This window comes from Delphinus delphis, chromosome X (genome assembly GCF_949987515.2).
Source record: "Delphinus delphis chromosome X, mDelDel1.2, whole genome shotgun sequence".
NCBI lineage: Eukaryota > Metazoa > Chordata > Mammalia > Artiodactyla > Delphinidae > Delphinus > Delphinus delphis.
In genome coordinates, this window is record NC_082704.1 from 14,504,732 (window position 1) to 14,523,151 (window position 18,420).

Sequence of the window (18,420 nt, forward strand, 5' to 3'; positions counted from 1 at the left end):
TCTCAAAATAACTAGAAATAAATTACTTTATAGTTTCTTCAAGCGAAACATCTATTTGTGAATCTTCAGGATGTTTGGAAATTGATTTTTGTGGTATTTTAATATATTTTTCCAAGATCAAAGCATACAGATGTAACATTTTCAGGGTCATCTGTCTCCACTCCTCCTTTTTAGATCAGACAGAAAGTGTTCTTTCTGTGTTCTCAGTCTGCAGCCCTCATTAATGCACCACTACATGCACAGGGCTGCCTGAGATCGCCGGGGCATCCCAAAGGAGATGGGAGTCATTCTCTGCTCTTCAGGAACTAAAAATCTAGGAGAGGAGATTATAGTATGAAGGTACTTTTTAACCCTCCAGAATAAATGGGAACTAGCAGCCCTGTAATGACTTCAGTTATTTTATTTTATTTTTTTAGCATCTGGGAATGCAACTTATTAAGCCCTAAAGAGTTGAACCTTTCTGACTCATTCGAATAGTCAATTGCTAAGTCTTCTCCTTATCTCCATCCCAGGCTATAGTGCTTGTCTCTATTCCCATTTCCCAGCTGAGTTCCATTTTTACAAAAAAAAAAAAAAAATGTGAGCATCTCTTTGCCGAGTGTGGTCCGTGATTACTTTTCCTTCCCATCTAATAAAGGAGCTATTTTCCCTTAACCTTCTTTTGTTCCTGACATACTTAAAGAATGCTTTGCTACTTACTATGTCTTTTGTAAGTTACATCTTATTTCTTGAATTGGCCTTTCTGCTTTTATTCACACAAGTATGTACCAGTTCTCAGTGTACCTCCTTAGTCATTTGCCCTCGGTTCTACTTTTTATTCATCCCACTTGGGATTTGGTGCCCAGAGTAATTCTTTGTTTTGTTGATAAGGATTCCCCTCTAAATTCTTTCTCTCTTTCTTTCTGTTTTGTGTGTTCTTTCTGTCTTGTTTCTTTCATGGGCATGTTCATGCATTAAAATGGTTATATTTCATTTTTGTCATTTCATTTAGGTGTGTCTAGCTCTCCTGGCCCACTTTGTTCCTTATGCTATCATGTACTGAGGCTTATTTTAAGCTGGCCTGTGAGTTATATGAAATTTACTTAAAACAAAATGTTTTTCCCTTGGGCATTTATTTCTCTCCTTCCTGGTTTGGAAATCGTGAATTCTTATCAGAAATCGTGAATTCTTATCAGTTTATAGATGTTTTATTTCCTCAAATCTATAGCTAACTCTTAGCCCCCAGATCAGTTATACTGGTTTATTGATTAACCAGGCTGTGATAAGTTGGTGGGAGGATCAATATTGCTATATATACATTTCTTATATTTGGATATAACACGTAACTTTCTTCATGACATCTGACATGTTTTCCCATAAGTTCTCATTTGAGGTTTTAGTCCTTTAAAGATTTTGGCTAACCGAACTCCTGAGGTCGTAGGAGTTTATACAATGATGAGACTTGACCACCTCAGGGAAGGGGGGTACCCCTATGCATGCTCTAAGTTACTTCATGAATTATCATATTAAGGCAAACCAAACTGGCGTCATGGTCATTTAAAGAGTCATTCCTGGGCTTCTGTTGGTACATTGAGTGGCAGTTTGTTACCTTCTAAGATGTAAGCAACTCACAGCGCTTCACAAAGAAAAGATCTGAGCCCTATTATTTTTAACTCCCACTAGCTAGAGCTGGTGGGAGTTAGAACAGTACCAAGAGCCACCCTGCCAAATAAACCCTACCATTCTTGAAAACTGGAAATCATCACCAATGGAAATTTAGCAACACAAAGAATTTTATCTATAACATTTGATTTTATGAATGTATGCAAATACAGGCATTTTAAACCACACACTATTTAGGCATCAGTATACTAAGAAAATAAACTGGTGTTTGGAAAGTACCTGCTATATAGGATTTTTCATATCTACACATGTGTCCCAACTACCCTTGTTTAAATCTAGATTAGCCACTTGTCCCCAAGGGGACTCTTTCCCTACTTGGTCCAATAAACTGAGTCAGTTTCTACTTCTAGAATGGCATTACATTTTGTAACCTCACGTAGAAAGAACACAGTGAGCTAGAACTAGCTCTGTTTTTTTTTCTTTTTCTGAAGATAATCATAAAGGCTTTGAGCTTAGACCCTAGTTAAAATCGGTTTAAGGCTCGTATATGAGATTGACATTTATAGGAGATAAATCTGAACTCTGCGTCTCCAGACCCCAAATTGTGTTTTGACACATTAAACATCACCTTTGCATCCAGTACTACAAACTGCAGTGCTGCGTTAGGTTTGGTGATACACGTTATCCATGCTCTCCTTTACTACTTTTGTCAGCAGCTCCCTTAAGGAGGAGGAAGCAGAGAGCTTGGAGTCAATACTGTGGACTCCAGCAGTGACGTCTTGTGAGGTTGAACTTGATGAATTTCATTCCTCAATGAAGAAAACTTGGACACATACATTAGGGCCATGATAACTGGAATTCCTAGGGAAATCAGAGATTGTAACAAAAGTAAATTTTCTGGTAACTTAGGGCTAACTAGTTCCCCCCACCTTTTTTAAAAAAAAAAACAAACACCTCAGTCATTGAAAAGCTGTCTAAAACGTCTGAATATGCTTTCTAGCCTCACTTCAGTAAGATTTGATGTTTATTATGAAAGCTTACTTTGCCGAGGACTTTATGGAACTTTGGGGGTGTCCACCCTTGGGGGGATATCCCATATACATGTTTTGTCATCCTAGATAACTATGTCGCTTTATCCCACCCAGTTATATGCACTAGGTATTCATCTCTGTTAACCCCTCTAGACAGTGTGCTCCTTGGGATAAGGACCATGTGTCTCTTGTTGAAAGCTGTACCTCTACCATGTAGCACAGTGCTTGGCACACAGAAGATATGTTAGACTGGGTCCTCTGAGAAGCAGATGCCAATATAGCACTAGATGTGCAAGAAGTTTCTTGGGGAAAACACTTGGGAAGGAAATGAGCCGTTCGACTGTGGTGTAGGTCTGACCCCTTTGGAGGAGAGAGGGAAGGAAGGAAGGTTGAGTAGAGAGAATGTAAACTGCAGTACAGTTTTAAGAAAGTTTTGTCAGGGTCAGTGGGGAGTCCTCAAGCCAAAATGCCTTGTCAGCAAAGTCCTGTGTCTCACAGGACTTGGCATCTTTGCCATGCTGTCATTGGCTGGGAGCAGCCCCTAGGGATCGTGGCCTGGGCACAACATGGCGTTGAATTTAGAGCACAGCCGCTGGGACCGTTCGGCAGTTATACTCCCTGTGGTAGGAGGTCTGAGATGCACGTTTTCATGGCCACCACAGAAGAGCTCAACAAATGCTTATTGAAGGGAAAGTTTGAGTAAAACAGGAGTTACAGAAGAAGAAGGAGATTGGACTTAAATATGCATTGAGCCCTAATATTTGCTAGTATTGGTAGAGGATATAAAATCTTGGGACTCTCCATTGCTTCCCTCATTTCTCTTCAAATGTCGCCTTATGAAAGAAACCATCCCTGATTACCCTACATAAATAGAAGCGTCCCTGCAATCACCACATTCCCTATCTACCTTACTTTTAAACATTAGAAAACAGCAGCTATATTGAGGTATAATTGACATACCATAAGCTATACATATTTTAAGGGTGCAGTTTGATAAATTTGATACATGTTTACAGCCATGAAACAATCATCACAATCAAAATAATGAACATATCTATCACTCCTCCAAACTTCCTCACTCTCACCTGCTGAACTGCTTCATCTCCGCCAACAACCGCTGAACTGCTTTCTGTCACCATAGATTAACTTTCCCTTTCTAGCTGGAACCATACAGTATGTAATTTTTAAAATTTGGTTTCTTTCACCGAGCATAATGTTTTCGGGGTTCATCCATGTGGTGGCATGTATCAATAGTTTATTTCTTTTTATGGCTGGGTAGTATTCCATTGTGTGTGTATACCACAGTTTGTTTTCCCTTCCTTACTTAGTTTTATTTTCTCTGTAGTACTTATCACTGCTTGACCTTACATATGTAGTTTGTTGTCTCCCAGAATATAAGCTCCACGAGGGCAGGGACCTTACAGACTGCTGTATCCACAGTGCTTGTCATATAGTGGATACCCAATAAAATATTTGTTGAATGACTCTCACCTACTCCCATGGCTTCAATTTTCTTTTATATGCTGATGACTTCCACGGATACAGAAGTGTGTTGAGTCACCAGCGAAGAGCTGAAAACAACAAAAAGGGGTTTTTTTATGGGGAAACCTGGTAGATGATAATCATTAACTGAGGTACGGAATACAGGAGATGGAACTTGTGTGTTCATATGGGATATATTGAGTTCAGTTTGGGGTCTGCTGAATCTGAGATTCCCACAGAGTAGTTGAAAATGTGGGATTTTGGAGCTCAGAAGAACGGTGAAGGCAGGATTAGAGAGTTCAGCAATCACAGGGGTTAGGTAAGATCATTGGGGTTGGGCAGAGATGTAGAATGAGAAAGAGGGTCAACAACATTTATGTGATCGGCAGACGAAGAGGAAGCAAGAAAAGATAGATAAGAATAGCCATAGTGGGACTTCCCTGGTGGTCCAGCGGGTAGGACTCCGCGCTCCCAATGCAGGGGGCCTGGGTTCTATCCCTGGTCAGGGAACTAGATCCCACCTGCATGCCACAACTAAGGGTCTGCATGCCACAACTAAAAGAACCTGTGTGCAGCAGTGAAGACCCAGCGCAGCCAAAATAAATAAATTAAATAAGTAAATATTTAAAAAAAAAAATATATATATATAAGAATAGCCATAGCAGTGGGGGGGCGGTGTATGGGGTGTGTGTGGATAGGTTTAGTGAACTGGGTAGATTCACTAAAGCAAGGCGGGGGGAGTGTTTTAAGGAGGGATTGGTTAACTGTGAGGACTGCAAAGGGTCACATTGGTTGAGGACTGAGAAGAGGTTCTGATTCCCTAACTTTGGGATAATCAAGAAGATTATTCATTTGGCAAATCTTTATCGAGATACAGAAATAAAAAAGCATTCTGCATCATAAGGGAGCTCAGGAATTCAGAGGAACGGGAGGTTGGCATTTGTGCTAGAGCTAGAATTGTTGAGTTGTAAGGGATTTGGGTGGTTGAATGTTAATGTTGGCAACATTGGATTGCCCAGACATACATTTCATTAGGAAATCATAACTGGAAGTTTGAAAGTGGCTTCTTGCTTGTGTTTTCATTCATAAATTATAATCAAGAAAAAGAAATTGTAGGAGTGAAGATTGGTCTTTTAACAGACAAATTAAATACTGGTGTTCAGTGACGTATACTTTGTGCTATAAATTAGTTTATACAGCATTTATGAGTCAAACCTAGGCAATTAATTCTTACAGTTATTCAAAAAGAATCAGTCATAAAGATAATAGGGAGAAAGCAGGGATTAGTTAAGGTAAACGCTGATTTTGGATAATCAAGATTTTACTGTGTTTTACAAGAAATGCATTGTTTTGCCTTGTTTGCCTCGTGTGTGTGTGTGTGTGTGTGTGTGTGTGTGTGTGTGTGTGAGACACTGTGCTTACTGAAACATGAAAAACTTGTTTGTTTCAGGATCAGATTTGCAAGTATGTCTCCCCAAGGGCCCAACATGCTGCTCAAGAAAGATGGAAGAAAAATACCAACTAACAGCACGATTGAACATGGAACAACTGCTTCAGTCTGCAAGTATGGAGCTCAAGTTCTTAATTATTCAGAATGCTGCAGTTTTCCAAGGTGAGTTCTGGGGATCATTTGAGATGTGCTGCTCAATGGCATCATTATTTGGGCACTGGGCTTTCAAATGCTAAGTATAATTTATAAATTACCATTCCAACATTAATACTTGTCATAAAAACCTCCCAGTGAGGGACTTCCCTGGTGGTGCAGTGGTTGCGAATCCGCCTGCCTATGCAGGGGACACGGGTTCGATCCTTGGTCCGGGAAGATTCCATATGCTGTGGAGAAACTAAGCCCGTGCGTCACAGCTACTGACCCCTCAAGCCACAACTAGAGCCTGTGCTCTGCAACAAGAGAAGCCCGCATGCCTAGAGCCTGTGCTCTGCAACAAGAGAAGCCACTGCAGTGAGAAGTCCACGCATGGCACCGAAGAGTAGCCCCAGCTCGCCGCAACTAGAGAAAGCCCGCATGCAGCAATGAAGACCCAACACAGCCAAAAAATAAATAAAAATTAAAATTAAAAAAAAAACAACAAACCTCCCAGTGAGAGATTCTGGTTAAGGAAAAACATGGTTTTTAGAGAAGCTGCATTACAATCTTTGGAAAGGTGGGTATTGTCAAAAATCATTGTCTAAGGACATTCTGTTTACCTGTATGTAAAGGATGAAATCTCTGAAGAAAGAATAAATGGTACTTTCCCTCCACTAGCCCATAAAACTTGTTTAAAAAACAAAAATGTTTACTTAAATACCAGTTTTCTCCAGGAGTTAGTTGGATATTTGTAGAACATGCACAAGCTCTTTCTGACCACTGGGACTATTTCCATCTAAGAGGGAAAAACTGGCTTAATGGCCCTACATTTTCTCATTTGTGTGAGTGATTATCCTTTCTCTTTTTCTGAGTCTCAGTCCTTAATATACCTGTGTACGACTGTAAAAGATAGCTGTTGTGGTGTTACCAGAATGGGTAGGAAATTACATTTCTCCTTATTAACTTGTAGGACTGTCATAGCTGGATGGGGAGTATCTCCCTTGATTCAGAGACCCAGCTAGGAGGATGATGGTAGTGGTGAGAGCAAACACTTATATAGCATTATGTGCTAGGTACTCTTTTAAGTGTTTTACATATATTAATTCATTTAATCCTCACAATAAACCCTATGAAGTAAGTAGTATTATTAGTTTCCCTATTTTATGGATGAAAACTCAAGGCACAGAATGGTTAAGTAACTTGCCCAAGGTCACACAACTAATAAATGGGGAAAGTAGGATTTCAACCCAGTTGGCCTGGCTCTCAGAGTGTATGCTTTTAACTACCTCATTATGCCACTTCCTGTGAAAGAAAGTTAATTATGGATATTGGGGCTTTCTTCTATCCTTCCTTAAGCAGATGGAATCAGCTGCCTTTTTCTTGTCCCATAAGGAGAGAATTGGCACCTTTATAAGAATTAACCTGTTTGAATTGTAAGGTGGGTTGATTATAGTTTCTTTTGCATATTATAATGAAATACTTAGAATAAGCTGAGAAAATTATTCAAATTAGCTAATAAAACATACATTCACAACAGTTTCTTGGGTCAAAGCCTCGGGATGTTGGGTTGATTATATGAAGTATAATACAGAAGCTTGAAGTATTTGTTAACCTATTTATGCAGTCAGACTCTTGTGAAGAGTTTGTTGAGACTAACAATTTGGCAAAAGAATGAATAATTTAAGCTCATTTTAAAAATACATGTACCATTCATGTACTTCTTAGATTGATTTTTGGAGCTGATCTACTAGCTGAAAGTAGGGTGATAAGAAGTGATGTGACATGAGGATCTAGTTGAAGTGGAGGGCTGAATCTTACTCTATGGGCTGTGGAGGGGCTTTTCTAGAATGGAGTATTTGTGATTTGTTTCATTCCCAGAATAACCAAGCCCACAGATGTTATCTTACCATTGCCTGGCTGGATGGGGATGGTGGAGTGATCACGCTGGTATTCTAGCGTGAAGAGTAGCTGACGTGGCTGTCTATCTGAGGGCCTTGCATGTCAGCATTCACATCTCTGTCCAGTTCTGCATTTTGCATGTTGTGTTTTCTAGTTCTGGAACAGCATAAGACTAAGAGAGAAAGGAAGTTTTGACAAGATTTTGATTGGATTAGCTTCCAGATATGGCTGCTATAGAATGGAAGCTGAACGCTTGTCATGTGAACAGAGGGTAGGGAGTAGGGGGGCAGCACCTACTCGTTCTCTGTTTCTCTCATACACACGCACACACACACACACACACACACATACATATAAATATATTATTTCTCAAATTGTGGGGGCAGGCAGAAGGACAACCCTAGCAAAGGAACACGGAGACAACTAATGTCTGAACTCATTGCCGGTGCCTTCTACCTTGTCACCATATGTACTCATTCTTTATCTTGTCTCATTCTCTCTTCTTATTCTTTTCCTGCTTCGCTCTTAGAAAAAATAAACCCCATAAGAACCAAATAAAACATGGTCCCAGACCTCAAGGCAATTATGCCATGTTTGTAGAGACATTGCCCCAAATCCTTTCTGTAGGATTGTCTCCTTGTCTGGAGAGACAAGACTAAAATCAGGGACTGCTACAAGATGATGTATTACTGATTGCTGAGAAAAAGAGAGTATCCACTTTTTTCTTATAACTACTTAGTAGTCCAATGAATTTAATTGGCGGACACAGTTGCTTTTTCCCTAAAATACACCCCCTCCCCAAGATTCTGGTAGAACAAATTGTTGAGAAAATTGCTCCAGTACTTAACTCCTATGAAATTTGATGTGAGCTGTTTTCACCACGTGAAATTGAAGATAGCTCATCTTGATATTGGCCTAGATCCACAATCTCTTTAGGGTTCCTTCACTAGTTCACATTGGGGGTATTAAGCAGTGAGTGCTTTCTGCAAATATGTGCACAGTTCCACGAGCAATCCTTACTGCCTCGATTTGGAGTTTATGTCTTCGTTTGCAGGAAGCCTTTGCCCTCATAAATGAGCCTGGGAACCTTTGCTACAATAGTTGGAGTGCTCTATTGCTAATGTTGTCTTGATAATGATTGAAGCATTTAAAAAAGTTGTTCTTTATTTTCAATCTTTGCATTGCCTCGTTTCCTAAACTTAATTTACTTTGATGTGCTTAGTAAAATGGGGCAGCACAATCGTTTTTTGTTTCTGCTTAATTAATTCTTTTTTGAAAAACTTCGCTGAAAGTAGATTTTCTTCTCTCCTACCTAATAATGATGATGATGATGATGATAATAGTGACAGTTATATTAAGTGCCTACTATATGATGCTTACTTTTACATAATTATCTCATTTAATTTTCCCAGCAGCTCTATGAGGTTCATACTGTAATTATCTCCATTTTACAGATGAGGAAACTCATTGATGCCACAGCTTCTTCCAAGCCATCATGTGACATGGTTTTCCTGTTCTTAGTGTGCTTGAAGTAAAACAAAATTAAGAAATTGTAGGATTTGTGGTCCTTGAGAAGAAAAATGGGATAGAATTCTGAGTTTTTCATCATATCTCCACCACCTCTACACTTTCGAACCTTGAGTTCTGTGTTCCTTGTAGAATTTCATTATAACTTTCAACCTTGTACCATCAGGAACTATTTGGGGTATGTCCGGGTTTTTTCTGTACGTTGGAGGATTCCAGTCTTCCCCAGGGTACCACTGACTTTGAGTGAGAACAGACTCTTCAGAATGCAGCAACACTTCGCTTTTCTGGAAGTTGTCTCTCTCACAACTTGAACTTTCTTTATCAGAGAGGAGAAATGGTGGTTAAGCAGAAAACATCTCCGTTCACCTAAAACGACGTGGAGCTCCTGCTTCATGTACTTGTCTCATCTGAGAGCTCCTGGGTCCTTGTTCAGAGCCTACTACCGTTCTGAATTTATGCACAGTCTTTACGAGCTTGATTCTCTAGTTTTCCAGCCGGTAGTAGATAAGCAGTTAACTAGAGGGCTTTGAAAGACTGCCAGAGGGAGGTACATATGAGCAGCAAGAAGCTAACGAGTGACAGTAAGAGTGGAGGACATAAAAGTGACTCAAGAACTCACTGAATGTGGCAGTTGGGGGCATTTTATAGAGGAGTATATCCCTACCTGTCTCAGTAGCCCCTATGTTATAATAGATCCAACAACTAATGTTCCTAGTGATGGCTGTGAATTGATAAGGAAAGATCAAGTTATGTTCACTGTTTTTCCGTTAATATTTCCATTTTGAATGGCTAAAAATATTTTTGGTGCTTCAAGGCAATGGAAGAAACACTGGACTTGGAGTCAGAAAAATCTAAGTTCTAATTCTAGTTCTCTGTTTATGGCCTTTATGACTTTGGGTGGTTACTGTATTATCTAGACAGCTCATTTTTGTGGACCACTTCACCCCACATGGGGCCAGGTAAATGATGTGTTACCATTACAGACATAATCCCAGACAAAGCTGGACTTCATGATGTAATTCAACAACTTTTGCCCCATGTAGATGACGTTGAAGCAGCTCCAGTGCACAGGTGAGAGAGCACTTAGGCAAAGGACCCTTTGAAAGAGGGGTTTATTTTATGCATTCTTAGATGTGAAGCTGAGCTGTTTGAAATAGCAATACTTCCAGGAGCAATCCTTTTTTCAGCTTCCTGAAGCTTCTCTTCCAAATATACCTATCTGGTATATTTTACACACAAGCAAGAGGCTAGATCACGAAGGCGTTGTTGTGTTCCGGCCATATTTTCGTTGCATCTTCTGGTGCACGCTATCATGGCAGAGAGGAAGAAAAGCGCTATCTTCATCCAGCGTTGGAAGGCTTTCTCCTACCTGCTGTCTCTGGAGGAGATGAAGGGGGAGGAAGCAGTGTTGCTGTGCGTCTTCTCTTTCTCTGCTCCCTTATTTTCTGTTTCCATCTGCTCTTGGCAGTTCTTCTACTTTTTTTCTGTCAGATTCCTGTCTCTCCCACTCCCCCTAAATAAAATTACCCTTGGTTAGAGCACCCTTTTCCATCAGCTCAGAGCAATTTCTCCAGTCATTTCTGCTTGAAATAACTGTTTAGGGACACTATTCAAGCAGAGCTCTTTTCCTTCACAGTTAATATGTGACTGAATAATTGCTTGAATGTTGATAAACATGTTTTTGAGATTCAATCATTTGTTAATTTAGTTTTTATAATGTAGTGGGGATTTTAAGTGAGTACTGAGCAATTTTTCTCCATTTCACGCTTTTTTCCTTTTGACTAGTCTGACAGTTCTCCTGCCCATGCTGAGCCCCACTGAACTCCTCGGCTCAAACTGCCGGCCATTCCGTCACAACCCTTTCTTTTTTGAAAATAACGTATACGGGAGAAAATAATTACATTGATGTCTAATCAGAACTTAATTCATTTGCCAGGGCCAAATATAATGACATTAAACTGAATAGGAGAATTTTAGGAACGCAGACCATGACCATGAGTGAGGTTATATATCCTCAGAAATGTAAATTATTAATCAAACCACTCATCTGTACAGCAAAGCTCTAGTAATCCCATTATAAAAGGGTGAATTTCTCATCAGAGGCCAGAAGATGCTGGCTTTAATTAGTGTACTTTTATGGAGTTGACTCAAAGAGATATTTTGGTTACAAAGTTATAAAAAATGTGATTCTTTAATTATTAGTGCTGTTGGAAAAACAACTGGAAACTGGGTGTTTAAAGTTATTTTGGTTTTAAACTAAGAACTTTCTGGATTTAATTCAGTTTCAAAATTCTGTGGCTTTAGCCAGAGCCAGAGGCTGGGGAGGGTTGTAAACCCTTCCTGTGCCCTCTATTGATTTAGAAGTCAGTCATTAGACCGAAAACTGTTTAATAAAAAGAGCCTACAAAAATGGCGGGTGTGGAGTGTTCTTGGGCCAACAGTGAGGTGAGGAGATTATGTAGATTAACTCCTTACCCCAGCGCGTGCGCCTTGGTTCAGTAGGGCTCTGAACTCCCCCCTATAGCTGCCATTATCATCGCCCACCTTCTCACTAGTGGACCCAACAAAGCAAATTAAAGGACATTGTCCCTGCCCTCTAGAAGCTTCCAGGAAAAATACCACTTTTGCCCAGTGATTATTCCCCACCCCTCCCCCACTGGGATTTGTTTACTTTCTGAAAACATATGTTCCTTCTCCTCTTTCTGTCTCACTGAATTGCAGTACCTGATATTTGAGTAATGAAGCATATGTTTGAGAGATTTGAATTCTCCTGTCAATCGAGTGGAGGTAGAAACAATTTTCCTCGAAGCTGGAAGTGGTAACATAGAAATTAAAAACACCTTTCCTTCTATTGACTGTGAGATGCTTCCAGGGGCTGCGGCACACCCTCATACTCCTGCTTTGCCCTGTCTCCTCCTTCAGTCAGTCACCGGCTCTTGTTTCTTCCTTCATACTCCTCCCCATCTTTTCCCTACATTCTGTTCCCCTTTGCCCTCCCTGGGCCTCAGTTGTCTCACTGATCACATGCCGTTGCCTTCTAGCTCTGTTTCTCTGATTTTAGTTCCAGGCTCCCATCAGCTTACATCTAGACTACCTGCAAAGGCCGAATGGGGTTTCATGCCTTTAGTCTGCTCCTTTGCTTTCCAGTCCAGCAGTGGAGTGTAAGTTTAAGAGGGCAGGCTCTGGAGTCACTTGGGCTGGGTTTGAATGAGTCTTGGTGGCATAGGTAGAAGACGTGGAGCTGGTGTGGAGAAGAGAAAGTTGAAGGCTTCGGGTGAGAATCAGAAACCTCCTCACTGAATATGTATTTATGTCAGGGAGAGATGAATGAAAAATGTCCTGTTCTGAAGTGTTTTACTTATATTATCTCATTTAGACCTCACAACAACCCAGTGAAGTTGGTACTATTATTAGCCTCATTTTATTGCTGAGGAAGTGGAGGCTTAGAGAGATGAAGTAAGTTTTCTAAAGTTGCACAGCCAAATAGATAAATGGCAGAGACAGGAATTGAACCCAGGATGTACAGCTCCAGGGCCTGTGCCCTTAATCACCATGTGTTTTATAGCCACTGTGTATTTTGTTTCATGGTCACAGACAATCTCCCCAGTTCTAGCTTGCTTTCTTGCAGGGGAATTCTATTATATTTAACTAAAAGCATTTGCTGAGCAAGTACCTAGCACGTCTGAAGGCAGGTTATTGTAGGGGATTCAAAGATACCTCACGCCTACCTTCAAGTAGCTCAAATTTCAGAAACTGAGACTTATGCGTGAGTAATTTTGGTACAAGGCATCCTATGGGAAATGCGGCAAGAAAAATTTTAGCAGGTTTCTAAGGGAATAGGGGTGGATCCAGGTTTTTTAAGGCTCAAAGCTTACACAGTTTGAATGCCCTCTTAGAAGAAGGAGACAAAGTGAAAAAACAAAATGCCTGTGGGGTTGGAAGAGATTAATTCCAACTAGAGGGTAGAGGTTCTTGGAGGAGATTGCCTGTATGAATTCTCCAGACGGACGTGGCTTTTGATCAAAGAGAAGGGCCGGTAAGGGAGTTAGGTAAATCAGTGCACATCTTTTTCTAAATTTAAATTAAAATTTAAACATTATTAATTACCTTCTAGATACCAGTCTTTCTGGACTCCCTAGCTAGCGTTACAGTCATCCCTTCTGAAAGGACAAAACATCTAGGGGAGAAGCAGAGGGGCATAGTGAGACGGGCATGCGCTCTGCCTTCAGGCAGACTGGAGTCTAAGTTCCAGCTCTACCATCTCCTCTCTTTGTTACCAAGAGCAACTCACTTCTCTCTGAGCCATGAATTAAAGAGGGTTAAATCCAGTGAGGACTGTGAAGAACTCAGGCCTGTGCTGCTCTATAGGAACCAAATGCATGGTAGCCATTGTTTTTGTTATTCCCTCTCATACGTTTATAAGCATAATTGTATATGAAGTATAATATCTGCTTTGTGGTACTCAATGTCACATATCTGGTACATATACAATTAAAAATGCTTTTCATGCTTTAATATAATTTAATTAATATTGAAATGCTCTAATATACCCACTCATAATCTTGTCATTCAGAGAAAACTGCTAATAACATTTGTGTGTGTTTTCATTCTTTCTCTGCGTCTATGTGTATATTTAAGACTAAATAGTATATGTTTTCTGCATGGTCCTCTAGTGGTCTGAATGAGTTAACGTAGCCTCTAGATCTAACTAGCAATGGCAGACTCTGATTTCATTGAGTTGATTAGGAGAGGAAGGAGAACAAAAATGATGAAATCAGGATGTTTATCGTGCTTCCCTCCTTTGGTTGAAGTTCTTTAGCATTAGTACTGGACCTGATTAACTGAAATGTAATTATCAGATTAGACCAGGTTCTACAGTATTCCCTCTCCTGGGATCCTGTGTTTTTTCTTTCTAGCACTTATCAAGTTGGTAGTGATATATGATGGTTATTTGATTAACGTGGGTCTCCTTTACTAGAGAATGATCTCTCTGAGGGTAGGGCTTATGCGTATTCTACCTCAACCCTGTATCTCCCAATGAGATAGTAGACACTCAGTAAATGTTTCAGTGAATACACACACACACACACACACACACACACACACACACACATATACATATACACAATTAAAATAAGTAGTATTAATAGAAACAGGTTACTATCTCTTCCACTTCCTCTGCAATAACTACTGATACCACTATGACCAAATGGACAGAAAAGTTATAAGCTGTTGCTTACAGCATTTGTTTCTAGGTTTTGAAATCTACTCAGGTATAAGATCTTAAAAGTCTCTAGATAGTGGATCAATGCTTGTGCATTGAGATGGAATGTAATAGAGCAAACTTTGTTTCAGGATATTGTTTTTATTAAATAAGTTTTTACTGTACAAATGAGTATACATGTTTATTAGATAAAATGAAAAAAACACAAAGAAATGAAAAAGTAGAAAATAAAATGACCCACATTCTATCCCCCAGAGGATAACTACTGTTAACATTTTAGTATCTAATCTTACATACTTTTGTTCAGTATTGTACATATGCAGGTGTGTGTATATATATTTAGAAAGTGGATTACACTGCCCTTTCATGTAATATATTATAGCCATCTTTCCATGTAACAATTTCTATACTATAATAACAATAGAGTATTTAGGGGCCACCTACTACTTAGTCATGCTGTTGTCTCATATGTTATTAATCCAACCCTTTCTATTGTTAGAAATTTAGGTTACTTTCAGTAGACCATAGTGAGATAAATAATGTCCATGTAAGTATATTTATGCATATCTTTAATTATTTCCTCAGGATAAATTCCTGGAACTGGAATTGCTGGGTCAGAGGCTATGCAGTTTTTAAGGTTTCTCACATTTATTGCCTGTTTGACTTCTGTAACGTTGTATCTCTTTTCACTCCCACTAGCAATGTATGAATGTCCATTTTCCTGACCATTTGCTGTTTGCCCTTTTACAATAACCCCAGTTTAGGTGAAGAAATAGTACTCTTTTTTTTAAATTTATTTTTTTACTTATTTATTTTTGGCTGCATTGGGTCTTCATTGCTGCGCACGGGCTTTCTCTAGTTGTGGCAAGCGGGGGCTACTCTTCATTGCAGTGCGAGGGATTCTCATTGCAGTGGCTTCTCTTGTTGTGGAGCACGGGCTCTAGGCACGCGGGCTTCAGTAGTTGTGGCACGTGGGGTTCAGTAGTTGTGGCTCGCGGGCTCCAGAGTGCAGGCTCCGTAGTTGTGGCGCACGGGCTTCGTTGCTCCGTGGCATGGGGGATCTCCCCAGACCAGGGCTTGAACCCATGTCCCTTGCATTGGCAGGCAGATTCTTAACCACTGAGCTACCAGGGAAGTCCCCTCTTTTTTTATTATGAAAATTTGTTGGTCATTTGTACTTTTTATTTTGCGTTTTTTCTCATTAATATTATTTCATCATTTAAAAAAATTTAGCTGTTCATTGTTCTTATTGAGATGCCCTTTTCTTATTGATTTTTAAGAGCTCTTTATATATTCAGGATGCTAACCCATTTTATATGTTATAGATTGCTTTTACTGATTTGTTAATTCAATTTTTATTTTTTATGGTGGTTTAAAAGAACCTTCAGTCAAATATGTTGATATCTTCCTTTGGCTTCCAATATATTGTTTGACTCTTTCCTAATAGATGTTAGCCTTAGATGAATCAGACGTGTGTTTTATTTCCTATTCTGAGAGTATCTGTGTAAAAATCGGTAATAAAGTGTCTGAGTTTGTTTTCTTATGTGTAAGATAACACCTGATCTGCCGACTTGCCAGAGCTTCTGAGGATCAAAAGAGGTAATGTATATAAAAATGCTTTGAAAAGTTTAAAGGATGATTGTTGTTGTTCAGTTGTCTTTGACACTGACCGCTAGTCTGAATGAGTTCCTGTTTACTGCTATCAGCATTGCCTTTTTTCCTCCTGGATTTGAGAACTTTCTGACCATTTACTAGGACATAATCTTGGTCTAGAGTTGCACTGGAGTCTGTGCTCTGGTAGCTGGAAAGGTGCTGGGAGGGTGGTGAAACGTTACCTGCAACCAGTCTCTTTGCGTGGAGCATGGATTCTGGGCATCCTTCCCACCTTCCCAGCTGGGAAAATGGGCCCTGGAACTATTCTTTGATGTAGTGTGTGTGTTTACTCCCACATGCCCCAGCCCTTGAAGGGTAGCTAAAGAAACTCATTCAGTGAGGCCAAGGCGCCTGTTCCTGTCCAACAGAGTAGTAGGTGGGGGGAAACCCAAAAGCCTTCTGTCCACACTCCTGTTCCTGGGGACTGGAAAAACAGTACTCTTTCTAGCAATTAACATTTGAAACAGATACACTGGCCTATAAGATAAATCAGTGGTTTAGCATTGTTTTGTGGTACACATTCTGGGGGGAAAACCTTTTATTTTTAAATTGTGAGATGACCAGAATTATCCCTCTAAATGCCAGCTTAAAAAAAATCAGTGGCAGGAAAGACAAAGTATCTCATGCATCAAAGTAATCATTAGTGGAAAAACAAAGTGTGTTCTTTCTGGCAATCTCTGCCAGAAGGTAGAGATGGCTGATAGTGAAAGAAGAGGCTTAATGATGCACGTATTATTTCAAATATAACCTTGAGAGCTTTTGTTTCTGTTTTGATGGGAGGGAAAGATAGTGTATATTCAGATAATTTAAGCCTTCTTGAAGGTCAGAGACCTCTGGAAAGTTGGTGAGGTTAGACATTTGAACTCATCTGGGTCACTTACATGAAGGAGAAGCAAGGTTAACTAAGTTTACTGAGAGTCTACTATGTGCTAGGTTTGATTAATCTTCCTAATGGTAGTGATACCGCTAGGTATTATTATCCCCATTTCACAGATATGGAAGCTGGAGCTAGGAGCCATGAAGCAATTTGCCCAAGGCCACATAACCAGTAAGTGGCAGCATTAACTTTCTAACTTCAAAGTCATTGCTCTTTTCATTGAGCCACACTGTCTCCCTTGGAGGTTGACGATAAAAATAAGATTTGTGAAGTGATAAAAATGATCATAGAGAGTTTTGAGAAATAGAAAGTGCTCTTAGGAATCTGTACAGTAATGGAGAAATAAACAAAATGCCCCAAGAATGGCCCCCAAATTTTATTTGGCATAAGGATTCAAATTCCATTGATGTGAAGCGATTCTCTATAGGGACATACTAGGGCGAGTTAATTGTACCCCGAGTGTTCTATGGCAGCGCAGCAGCCTTTCCTGTTGCCTCATAAAGAATCGCACACACCCCCTTCAGAGTTCATTTTAGTACTTTTCAGCCTGACATCTAAAGGAGCTGCTACTCTGATGAACACAACCTGGCCAGATGTTATTATTTTGCACTACATTTAATTTCTTCCTGCTAAAGATTTAGACTTCTTTTCCCTGATAAAGATCAGGGGAAATTGTCTGGTATTTACAAAATCCCATCCAGGCGTATCTGTTACAATGTTCACTTAGCAAAGTTTATTAGATTATTAGGGCTTTAAACCCTTGGGCTCTTTCGGTATTGAAATTAAAAAAAGAAAAACCCAAACATCTTCAACAAATTTAAGTGGCATAATTAGACCCTGGGCTTGTCTTACAGGCATTTTAGAAATATGAAAATGATTTAAATAGTATTTGCTTCCTGAGAAACTTGCTGAGTTTGACAGGGATGAAAGGAAGGCGGTTATGCTCCTTTGGTCTCCTGAGTTAATGGGGAAAGTGATATCTGAAACTGAAATAAATTTGCTAGAGTTGTATGGTGAAATTACTCCCATAAGTAGTTAGCCGTATTGCACAGGGCCTCTCTTTCTTGGCCTAGTTAAAATGTGGGCACTACAGTGTTAGAAGAACATGTGGGTCTGTCATTTCCTTGCTCGTGAAATCTGTCGGTACTTAGAGGAAACACTGAACTGGACTCTCCGAACTCTAATTCTTTGCCCGTATCTACAATTCTAGGCGTATGAAGACCATAATAGAAATATTCAATATTCTCAAGGTATAATAAGTTACGGTTTGTACACACTGTAGTTTTCCTCAAGGGATTTCAGTGTGCTTTACGTGCAATAATTGTATTTTCAAGCATTTCCAAGTTGAAAGTTAGTGGCACTCCTGTTATTTTCTCTTCTGTGTGAATGTAGACATGGGAGGGTTGAGATGGTGACCTGAATTAGTCAAAGTAAGGAGCTAGGAACTGATCTGGAGCTTTCGCTATATGATGTACATAAGAGAGAGAAGCTAGACAGAAGCAGTCTAATTATGCTTATTTGTTTCGGGTAGTGGGGTGGA

The 18,420-nt window shown here is 39.8% G+C and overlaps 1 protein-coding gene across 1 annotated transcript in view; it reads left to right on the forward strand.

Annotated features, from left to right (window-relative positions):
* Positions 1 to 18,420, forward strand: part of GPC3 (glypican 3) — a 444,448-nt gene that overhangs the window by 25,173 nt on the left and 400,855 nt on the right. Inside the window, exon 2 of the mRNA XM_060001704.1 lies at positions 5,566 to 5,727. Coding sequence (XP_059857687.1) covers positions 5,566 to 5,727 — 162 coding nt within the window. The remainder of the gene's footprint in view (positions 1 to 5,565; positions 5,728 to 18,420) is intronic.